Source organism: Apium graveolens, chromosome 6 (assembly GCF_009905375.1).
Source record: "Apium graveolens cultivar Ventura chromosome 6, ASM990537v1, whole genome shotgun sequence".
NCBI classification, from domain to species: domain Eukaryota; kingdom Viridiplantae; phylum Streptophyta; class Magnoliopsida; order Apiales; family Apiaceae; genus Apium; species Apium graveolens.
This window is the reverse complement of record NC_133652.1, coordinates 4672907-4684763: the sequence shown is the minus strand read 5'-3', so window position 1 is coordinate 4684763 and position 11857 is coordinate 4672907. Positions and strand designations below refer to the sequence as shown.

Sequence of the window (11857 nt, the reverse complement as noted above, 5' to 3'; positions counted from 1 at the left end):
TCCTGAGCTGACAACTCTCTGTTCATAGCGTCTACCTAATGTGCTTCTTGCACTGCTTAATTGAATGTTACAGGATCATTGTTGTTGGATAGAGATGCCAAGAAATAATTAATTGAGGATTGACAACTTGATCAGCAACATACGATATGTTGGCATTTGGTAGTGCTGTATGAACAAAGTTTTCCAACCAAGCAGGTGTTTTTGTGACTCTCGTAGATCTTCTTAACACTGGGGAGTCCTGAGATGTTTCCTCATTGTCAGACATATCTGGTGCTTCATCTGTCTCAGTGACAATATGTCATCATCACTAGTATCTTTCAATTTAGGCAGTTGTGGCATTATACAAGGAACAGGGTGAACATATGTTTGGGGTGAGGTAGGATTTAAGGGAAACACAGTCTCGTGAAATATGGCATCTCGAGTAACAAACATCTGCATATTTGTCAAGTTCAGTAATTTGTAGCCTTTCGGGTTAGGAGGGTATCCAATTATCACACAAGGTACTGATCTCGGTTCAAATTTATCATGAGTTTGGCTTGGGTTAGACGCAAGTATCAAACAACCAAAGGCTCTCAAATTGTTAAATGACGTAGGCTCTTTGTGAAGTATTTCATATGGGATTTTGTTATTTAAGGCTTGTGTGGGTAGTCTGTTTATTAGGTAAGTGGCAGTCATCACAAACTCTCCCCAGTAGGACAAAGAAAGTCCACATTGAAATTTCAAACATCTTGCAATCTCTAGAATTTGCATGTGCTTTCTCTCAACCTTGGCATTTTGCTAGGGTCGATTTACACAAGATTTTTGATGAATAATTCCATAAGTTTTGTAAAATTGAGTGCAAGTAACATCTGCAAATTCAGGTGCATTATCTGAACGAATAGAGTTAATAGCAGCAGCAAATTGAGTACGAAATACTTGTAAAAGCTATTATAATAATGAAACTATTCAATAATATAGTATTAGTATATATGTTAATATGTATGTATTAATGTATGTACACATGCATATATACACAATCACTATATGATAATGATAATGAGCTATAGATAAATATGCATGTTAAATACATACCAAATAATAAATTCTTATAAATGAGTTATAAGATGAAATAAATATGACATAGATAATAATGTAAGTATTAATAAATATTAATGAAATTAACAATGATTTAATTATATTATATAATAATATGTTATAAATTAGTGATCAGATGAAATAAATATGACATAGATAATAATGTAAGTATTAATAAATATTAATAAAATTATAAATGAGTAAATTATGTTATATAATAATGAGGTAGATATAAATATAATTATTAATTATGAAGTAATAAATGATTATTAATTGAAATAAATATTTTATATATATATTAGAGTATTCATAATTAAATTTGTTCGTTGAACTCCAATATTATTATTTAATATAAATAATAGATGAACACAAATTGATCTTTAAATAGAAGCTCGTGTGTAGAATTCTTAATACTTTATCACTTTAGTGTCAATCCCTACCCTCTTTTACAGTAACACCACCAGTCTTCTATAGTTTTTTTAAAAATTTAAATTTGATTATAAGCTCATTTTGTAAATATAAATTGTGTTATTATAATGAATTTTAAATTATATTTTCTTTTATGCTATAATATTTTCAAGCTAATAACTATTAAATTTGTAAACATATTAAAATTAGGTAGAAAATTTTTAAAAAAAACATGAACCAATAAACGGTTAACCGAACCAAAAACATTATTTCGGAAAAATGAGCACAAACCGACATGCACACTCGTACTTTTCACTTTTTATTATCCTAACATGTTTTTAACCCGGAAATCCAGCATATCTAAACGAGGCATAAACGCAAACGCGTCGTCAGATTTTTCAACTTAATCTAGTAATCTACTTGGCCTATAAATATTTTAGGGGAGTAACCACAATAACAATATTTTAAAATTTAATTAGAAAATGGAGTCATTTTTAAACATTTTCCAAAATACCTTATTTTAAGTATAATTATTTTTAAAATATAATTTTCAGCCTTTAACATCCAGTTTTATCGACATTTTATTTTATATTTTTTTGTTAAATAAATTTGATTTATGTTGTATAGTTGATTTTATATTTGAAATCCAATTCAAATCTAAAATTAACTTTGAAGAAAATAAAATTGAAGTTGCAAATTTACATTGCAAAACTTATAAATCATATTTTTGAAAATGAAATTTTTAAAAATTATGTTTTTGAAAATTATTTTATTCATATTTTTGGAAAAACTATTGTCTAAAAGTTGTATTTTTTAGAAAACCTTTCGGTTTTTTCTTTCAATTATATTCGAACAACTTTGAATGACATTGTAACTTTTAAGAATTATAATCAAAATTTACACGAACATCAATTAAAAAAAGTTAATATATAATACCGAATTTTGTATACAGAATTGAGAATTCAACCGTAAATATCGTGATACTAGAGATCACTCTCAAATCGGGTTAATAATCTAGTGAGTCACTAAGTAGGGCTAGTATATCATTTATCATGTTGGTCACCGAACTCCAAGCGGTTTCAAACTGATCACTTAATTTTATGACCAGAAAAATGAAATTTTAAAATTTATCGCATGCGCTATCTATCTCAAAAGGTAAAGACTAACTCAACGATGTAACAGTTTTGTCTCTGAAATAATATGTATATTGATAGGGAATAAAATAAACTCTTATTACGTAATTAATATCACATTAATTGTATTAACATTGGCTTGACAGTTAAGCACATTAGAGGAGGCCCAAGACCCTTGATAGGGGCCAAAAATAGCCTAGGAATATAATTGGTGTTAAAATTAATTAGACCAGATACGGTCCAATAACGAAGCCCAATTAGAAAGGGCCCAAAACCCTGAATATTAATTAATTATGAAATTAATTAATAAGGGATAAATCAGCTGTCAAGATGAGTCCCAATGAGGATATAAATCCTTGAAAATTAGCCCCCAAGGGACCTGATAGGATATGGAATCAGTTTCCTACTTTCTAAAACTCCAAAGTCATTCTAATTCTGAGACTTGCCCACCAAGTCTCCTAACCCAAGTCTAATTCAAGGACTCCCAACATCTATATAAGGGGCCTCACCCCAAAAATCAGAACTACGTTTTTTTGATTTGATCTTTGGCAATCAGTAAGGTACTAAGGCAGATTGAGTCACGAAACACAAGAGCAGTCAAATCGAGCCTCGAAGCTCACGTTCCTTAGTAATAAATACAGCAATTATTATACTTTAGTTTTTGATCCATAATATTTGGCGCCGTCTGTGGGACAGCACAACAACACCATTGCGAGAACACGGATAACAAGCAGCGTCCTTGAAGGAGGAACACCCACGGGGACAACCCAAACGATTTCGTCAACCGTGGAGGTACCTCCGCATTCAAGCTCCGCATTCAAATAAGAGATTGAACGTGCTCTACTGGTTGAGTTTGAACTAGGAAGTTAAATGTATATAATGCTATCTCATAGATTCAATTGACTTGACAAATATGAGTTGCCTTGTAAATCAATTGTGAAAATAATTTTTATTAAGCTGAGTGTGAGCCTGTAAAGAAGATCATTTTATTAAACCTATTTTTCTTCTTTTGAATTTTGTAACAATCTTCGCCACAAATATCACAAACGAGTGTTGATACATTATTCCCGTAGTATAACATAAAATCATTTTTAAATGTATCAATTTTTTCATACCCCAAACTTAGCTTCTTCATCAATGTCCTTGTACTATAGTATGTAAGAGGCAATGTATTATGCTTAGAAAGAACATCGAAAAGCAATGCAATAATTCACAGCATTTTGCCATATTCACAGCATTTTGCCATATTTTTGAAATGTAATAATTTACTAATAAGTGTCATCTTCACATACTTTTTTATATTACCGGGATAAATAGGAGCTCCAACATCAATAAAATCCTTGTAGACTTGAGAAGAACTTGAGTTTAGCGTTTCTTCATCAACATACTACTACCTTTTATTTTTCCATCCTTATTATTTGGCCCACTAATATCTCATAATAATGTATGTATATCAAAAGTTTTTTCAGTTTTCATAGTCCAATGACGCTTCCTCCTTTGACTTCCTAATTTTTTTCATCATGTACCTCCCACACTTTATAAGTTTCCAAAAAACCATCCATAAGGAAATGATTTCTCACTCCATCAAACTTGAAAAAATTACCATTTTCACATGTATTACATGGGCGCCTTATTTTTTCTCCCTTAATTCAATGTACACTAGCAAATTCAATAAATGCATCGACACATTTCCTATATTCATCATTTGATGATATAAATCGATTTTCTGAACATCGAGAAATCCAATCCCAATTAAGCATGGACATCTACATATACATATTTTTTGGTCTAATCAATTCACAAACATAAGATTATTACTCGTACAAAATTTAGTACACGTAAAAATTTATTATACATACAAATATACTCATCGTCAACCAATTTCACAGACACATTCATTACACACACAATTATAATACACCAAATACAAATATACTCATCAACTAATTACACGTAAACATTTATTACACAAACATACATAAGTTTATTACACACACAAATTTATTACACCTACACATAAATATTCACATAAATACAAAGAAATTTACAATTACATGGACAAAATAAACTTACAATTCCAAATCTTCAGGTTCGTCAACAAATTTGATAATTCATAAAATACAAGATCTACATACACACAAATATATATATATAACAAATATATATATGTCTGTGTGTGTGTAAATAGCTTAAAATTATACAAAAAATGACGTCAAGAAGTACTATGAGCAAAAATAACTGAAAAACCTCCAAAGCAACCCCATTGGTCACTTTCCGAACTTTCATGTGATTAAAAATTATATCTCACACCAATCAATCAAATAGGTTGGTTGAAAAATTTAATATGTCTAATTGCAATCATGTTTGGTCCTAAAGTTGGTCGCAATAGATAAATATTACCGACTGTTGCCTCAGTCGGTAAATTTGTCTGTGTAATTACCGACGAATGTGGTTGGTATAGAGTCAGATGATAAGTTAGATTAAAAAATAGAAATGACTGGCTGATATCGGCCGTATTGTATGAGTTCGATCGATATATGATGAATATGGTCATTGTTCGCATAAATCCCAAGAAAAGCCACAATCGGTCATGATTAAGTAGATCAGTCGTAATAGTTGGTCGGTATTGGTTATATCATGTCTTAAAAATTTGCCCGATAGTTTTAAAGCTATCAGGAAATTTTTTTAATTTCAAATAAAAAATCAATAATTAAATCCACTGTTCATCATTTACAATCCAAAAAAATTTAAATCGCAGTTCATACCTACACCGAATAAATTAACATAATTAAAACAAAAAACAAACAACATTCAACATTCTCTAATATGGCTGTAAGTCATCTTTAAATACTCGATCACCTTCAATTGCTCTTCAAATTCCTCCATCGTGATCCCACACTTGTCCATCTCATAAATTAGTTGATTTTCGATCTTCTTCTCCTACATCTTTTGTTCAAGCTTCGATAAGTTTTCCTTCGCTTCGGTGAGTTACCAGACGACTTCCCTGTAGAAACGATCTTTCGCATCCATGCCTACATTTATAAAAAATACAAACAAAATATGTTAGATCATATATATACTCCATATTCATACATAAAGACATGCGCGCATAAACACACACACTTATAACCATCATCAATATATATGTGTGTGTATGTAATATACCTCAAGATTAACTTATAAATTTTGAAAAAAAAATCAAAAGATGATATAAACTATAAGTAAATAGATCATATGCATGTATATATAACCATAATCGGTCAAAAAACATAAATATTTCATTTTCTCATAACTGCAGAGAAAATTAGAGATCATCTTTTTCACCGGAGAAAAACCGACCAACACCCGATTGGTATACTGGTCGAAGTTAGCTGATGTGTAGATCAATTTAACGGTTATTCAACAAGGTTTGACTTTTACATTTATCGACCGAACAACATTCAATTTACTTGATCAGAATTTTGTTTGATCTAGACACCACACGAGCAAGAGTAAAAATATTTGACAATCTTTGACCGTGGTCAGAATAAGCGGTCGGTAATACACATATACTGATCGCCGATATTTCTGCACGGTCATTTCTTGTCATTATTTTGAGTTGGTCGAAATAAGCTGGTCAAAAAAAGCCATATTTCTTGTATTGTGTGTTTCTTGTAGTGTGATATCTTCCCTAACTAGTACATATCACTTACTTTTTACTTTTTGATAGCTTCATTTCTCTCTCTCCCAATTCATAAGTAAATTTGATTATTAAAAAATAAGTTAGGACGTAGGAAACGAGATATTGCTTGGAATGAGACAAGTTTTGTATCTTAGAGGACTATATATATATATATTTATATAAAGTTTTAGAAATTTGTTGAAGTTGCTCTTTATTATAATAAAATTTGATTAGTAATTTTCTTGGAAGTTATAGGCAGGTGCTACACCAATGGACTATGAAAACTACATGAACACTTACCATTGTTAGACTGTAATATAAATTCATTTTTATTAGGCCTTCTAATTTTAACACTTTATAGTTTTAAAATGAGTTCTTTACTTAATATGGTATCAAACTTATAAAGGAGCTCACAAAGTTTGATTCAGTGTCAAATTTATCACTTATTTAATACAATATGAAACATGTTAAGTACTTTTGTGAGTAAACTTGCCCCTGTGCATAAAACTGATCTTCAAAAATTTGTGATTTTATGTGTCAAATGAACAAGAATATATATATAAATATATAAACTTGCAAGAGGAAGGAACATAATTCTATGTTTGGAGAAAAAAATTTATAGAAGTTGATTAGAATGTGAGATTTAGGGGTTAGAGAATAAAATTAGAATTTTTCTAAAAAATAATTTCTTGTTGTTTCTTCATGGTTGTGAAAAAGGAAACTGTGGATTAGCTCCCGGATGTAGGTTACATGTGTGTAATGCTGGAGAGGTTGTGGCACTTTCTTAATGCTTTATATGTGACTTATACAATACCGTGGTTTCAAAATATATGTAATCTCTTAATTTAGTTGTTACAAATTTATTCTATTCATTGCGGAAACTAAAATTTGTAGCTATTATAAGTCATTAATCTGAAACTACATATCAACAACTACATGTATTATAAGTCATTTAGCCTTACTAAAATATAACAAATAACAAATATGAAGAATGAGTACATTGGTAAAAAAATGTTCATTCCTAGGATGCCTCCTAAATAAAATGTTGTGTATCATATCCATTATCTTGTCCATTATAATCGAAACAAAGTCGTTCTCCCTTTTTTATATTACGAAGAGCGACAAGATAAACATGACATTTACCACGAACATTGTACCTCACAGATTTGAGGTTTTTCTTCTTTCTTCCCTCCTGTATTTTTACAGCACTAGTCAATATTTTGGTATGGGTATCCATATTTTTTAGACAACGAAAAATATAGAATTAAAGGGTATGAACCACATAAATACTTACGCAGAATGGTTGTAATGCCACTGATGAAGCGAGCTATATTTCCCCGCTTGTCCGGGCAAATAAAGAGACCATCTTCTTCTTCTGAGTCTCTGTAAGTAAGGAGGGTCATAAAGCTATCAAAATTCTCATCATCTCTCCGATTCCTGACAAAATCTACATCTCCTGTATACTCAGCAAGAAAAGTCATGGCTTTGATTGGACCATCTGCTTCAACTTTGTACCTGGAAATGCAAAAATGCATAATTAATATACATTCTATCTGTATAATTAATAACAAAACCCAATTAATCTATCAAATATGTTTTATACCCTTCCACTTCATCAAAAACAACTTTAAGAGGAGGACATTTTCCTCCTTTCATCATTGCTTTACATTTCTTTATTGTTATGTAATCTTCGGTAGATAGTTCCTAACCAAATAAGAAATATAACATTAAATACAATGTGCATTCAATTAAGATAAATTCGAAAAGAAAAGAACATTACTTAACAAAGGAAACGAGTTGTGCTCCTATAATTAAAATTTAAAATGTATATACCTGGATGTCATCTGCCTCATACTTGGATTGATTAGCAGATTTAGGAGCCATGTCATGTGAGTATGTCAGTTTATCACTAAATGCTACGTTCTTACTCTGCAGAGCAAAACGTAGAGAATCCATTTGTCTGTTCCTACTCTCAACATCATTTGCTGGAACGTACGGAAGAAATTTTGTAGATTTTTTTGGCAAACGTTTACGCCTTTTTTGAGGAACTAAAATATCAACAATATATAAGATAGCTATCAAAATATGAGGTCATGACAATAATTCATAATACAACTAAGTAATTTATAATACAACTATAAGTAGAAAAAATATTATGAATCATGTTTATATTTTTAAATAAAGCTCAAGTAAGATAAATGTCAATTATTTACATTTGTAAAAAAACAATTTTTTTTAATGTATATGTGAAAAATTAGCACATCTTTAGTTGTACCTAGTTAGTTTAAATGATGTACACAACTTTGAGAAATAGGCCCCTACCTGCTACAAAGAAGTTAGGGGGATTTATGGTCTGTTTTTGCTTTTGACAATATTAGTACTAATAAAACAATATGCTATTGATAAAATGCAAAATTATGTCACATAATATGGAAATTAGCAAAATTAAAATTAAAATTAAAACACTTCATGTACTAAATAACAATAAAAATAGATTAACAACATATATATATATATATGTACACAATTCCAAAAATGATCAATAACTTGATTTAAAAATAATAAAATCTTACCTTCGGGTGAAATGTATTTAGCTATAATCCCAAAATACCTCTTCCTTGATTTACTAGATCCATCTCTGGTTGATTCTGCAATATAATCAAATCAAATTTAAAAAGAAATCCAAATTGTAAAATTAAATAAAAAAAATTTCAGGACCACATTTTTCCTATTTACCTTACTTTGATTTTTAAAGTTACACAAGTTCTACAACCAGTGGATTATTAACAATTGTAACATTGTAATCTCAAATCAACACTTAGGTCACAACAATTATTACTAACTTGTATTTCAGATCCGTGCCACTAAAACTTAGATATTAATTTTATTAGGACGCGCACAAACATACAATGTAAAGTAGAGTGACATACCTGTACTGAACTAATAGATACAGACGATGTAGAGTGACAGATACCTTCTGGGTGCTTACTGCGGCAACCATCACAATACCAGTTTTCAGGGGGAATTTCAAGAACAGCCGGTCTCAGACACTTCATATGAAACCCATTATCACAATCATCACATATCAATATTTGGTCCTCTTTGTCCCCAAATCCACATATCTTACATGTGAGCTCATTATAATAAATATGTGGAGCCACAACAACTATGGTTGCCTTCAGGAGATCTTCTATATATTTCTCTTTTGGGTGGACTGGGGGGCCGGAGATGTTGGGAAGATGGGGCCGAGAATCGACTGGTAATTAACTTGTTTTGTGGCCTGATATAAATCGGCCAGTGACCTAAACTTGTGCACACGCGGGACCTTCTTAGGTGGAAACTGTGGGAGGTGGTTGGGTTGAGAATGTGGGGGGTAGTTGGGTTGGGAAGCTATAGGTGTGTTGAATGAAGACATCTTCAGATCTGTTGTAAAATGTCTGAGCTTGTGTTTTGTAATTGGGGATTTTTGTAATTGAAGATGTTGATCGGAGAGGGCTTGTGAAAAGGGATTTATAGATACAATACAGGGCAGAGTTTTCTAGGGGCTCTAGGGGCTGAGTTTTCTAGGAGCGGAGTTTTCTAGGGTTTAGCGGTTATCAATATAGCCGTTACCAATATAGCCGTTATCAATATATATTTCAGTAATATATACATTATTTTTTTTTCAACATATCATTGTAGTTTTAATAATAATTCTACAATATTTTGTAATACTTGATAATATTAAATATATTTTGTCAATTATTATTTAATTGAATTGTTATTCCAAAAAATGATATGTGTGAAGCAAATTTATCATTTATTCTATCATTTTTATTTCTTCCTTAAAGATCAAATTTAGCAATCTCAATACACAATATGCACACCCTCTATATATCATCATAAATTTACGTGTTTCAAAAAATTAACTATTTTCAAGTAAATAATATTTAATTTAGTAGGTTAAGGTACGAGTTTTTTTCTCAAAAAGTCTTTTTTTTCAAGAGAGAAATGATGTAAAATTTAAACTCCAATTCACATTTAAATTACAAGATTACCAATAATAAAACAAAGTCAACAATTTCATTATTGAAAAATCAAAGGTAAATATTTAATTAAGTTATCAAAAGAATAAAATTATGAAAGTGAGCTTATTTACCAACTTCAATCCCCCAAATAAAAAGTGGTCACTGTATTTTTTGAATTTTTTTGGATTGTTTTAAGATATGTAAGTTCTTTATTCAAAAGTCTTAGAATTCTTAATTCCTTCATTTCATTGACAACTTGCATGCAATTTTTTTAGAAATACTTCATTGATCCATTGAGAAAACATTAAACTAAAATCAAATTCCGCTAAAAAAAAGTAAAATCGAGCTAGTAAGTGAGTTAAAGAAAAGCAAAAAAATTGGCCTATAAAAGTAGCATGAAAGAAATGTTGTTTGATCATAATATTGCAAGTAGCAATTAAACATGAATTTCTCCGTGGCACATTGTCCACTATTCCAGTGTACCTGTTACATTTCCTACACCACTTACCCCCATCATAGGAATGTGCTTTATAAGATGTATCTTTAATGATAATCTCATCCCATCATCTCCCCTTTATGATATTGTACAAGATCCATAAAAATTGCTATGAATCAATATACTACAAGAAAAATGTCCATAGACATCGATTTTCGGCGATATCTATGTTGTTTTGCAACAGATATTGATGTCGGTGATGTCTATTGTAGACATCGGCCATACACCGATGTCTTTCAGCCCATTAGACATATATTTCCTTCAAAACAGTGATGTCTATCAATTTTTAGACTTCGATTTCAACACAGAGAAACTAATGTATATTGTACTTTTTGACATCATTTTTAACACAACAAAAGTGATGTATATTTTATTCTTTTATATAAGCTTTTTCACAGTAAAAATGATGTATATTGAATTATTAGACATCCATTTTGTTATAAGAAAATTGATGCATTAACAAAATTAAAAACCTTGGAGTCATAAAATATATGTCCATTGCACAATTTAGAAATACATTCAACTAATTATCATTCAACCAATACATCTATCATCATCAGTACACTCTAGCGTAGGACATATGATACAAGTTGTAAGAAAACTAAGAATCCAAATTTTTAAGCTGGTACGTCGTTTGGGACGAAACATGTGTAGCAGCTATGCAATGTCCTCTGCCTTGTGTAGGAAGGATCCCAGTTCTGATAATAATTCAAAAAATCAACCAGCATCTCTATATTTGGTATCCCAACTTAAACCGTGGCCAGCGTCTATAAATGAAAACCACAAAACTTGGTACTATGTAACACCACATCAAAGGCATTTAAGATGTACATATTTTACACAATAGAATGACACAATATCCAAGTTTTAAAGAATATCTAAAAGCTTGTACCTGATATACTACAACAAATCTGGCCATTTACGACGGTTTTTTTGAACTGAAATCGTCATAATTGAGCCATTTATAAAGGAAAAAATCGTCGTTTTTGGTCGAGTAGTAAGTTCGTTTTTTCGTCACAAGATAAAATCGCGTCGCAAGTTAGGAAGTAGGGGCCCACATAATCAATACGACGAAAAA

The 11857-nt window shown here is 30.6% G+C and overlaps 1 protein-coding gene across 1 annotated transcript; it reads right to left on the bottom strand.

The window, feature by feature from the left end:
• Positions 1-7309: 7309 nt before the first annotated feature.
• LOC141664452 (putative Histone-lysine N-methyltransferase ATXR5) lies at positions 7310-9332 on the bottom strand. The gene is made up of 6 exons (XM_074470407.1): positions 9251-9332; positions 8850-8924; positions 8110-8324; positions 7880-7980; positions 7567-7791; positions 7310-7460 (listed from the first exon to the last, which is right to left on the bottom strand). The coding sequence occupies exons 1-6, from the start codon at positions 9330-9332 to the stop codon at positions 7310-7312; spliced, it is 849 nt and encodes a 282-aa protein (XP_074326508.1).
• Positions 9333-11857: the final 2525 nt, after the last annotated feature.

Excerpts from the sequence above, each read along its gene's own strand:
- LOC141664452 (XM_074470407.1), bottom strand. The coding sequence starts at position 9,332 with ATGAAGTGTCTGAGACCGGCTGTTCTTGAAATTCCCCCTGAAAACTGG. Across the intron at positions 8,325-8,849 it reads TAAATACATTTCACCCGAAG|TTCCTCAAAAAAGGCGTAAA; the intron begins GTAAGATTTTAT and ends TTGATATTTTAG. Across the intron at positions 7,792-7,879 it reads GTTTTTGATGAAGTGGAAGG|GTACAAAGTTGAAGCAGATG; the intron begins GTATAAAACATA and ends TTGCATTTCCAG.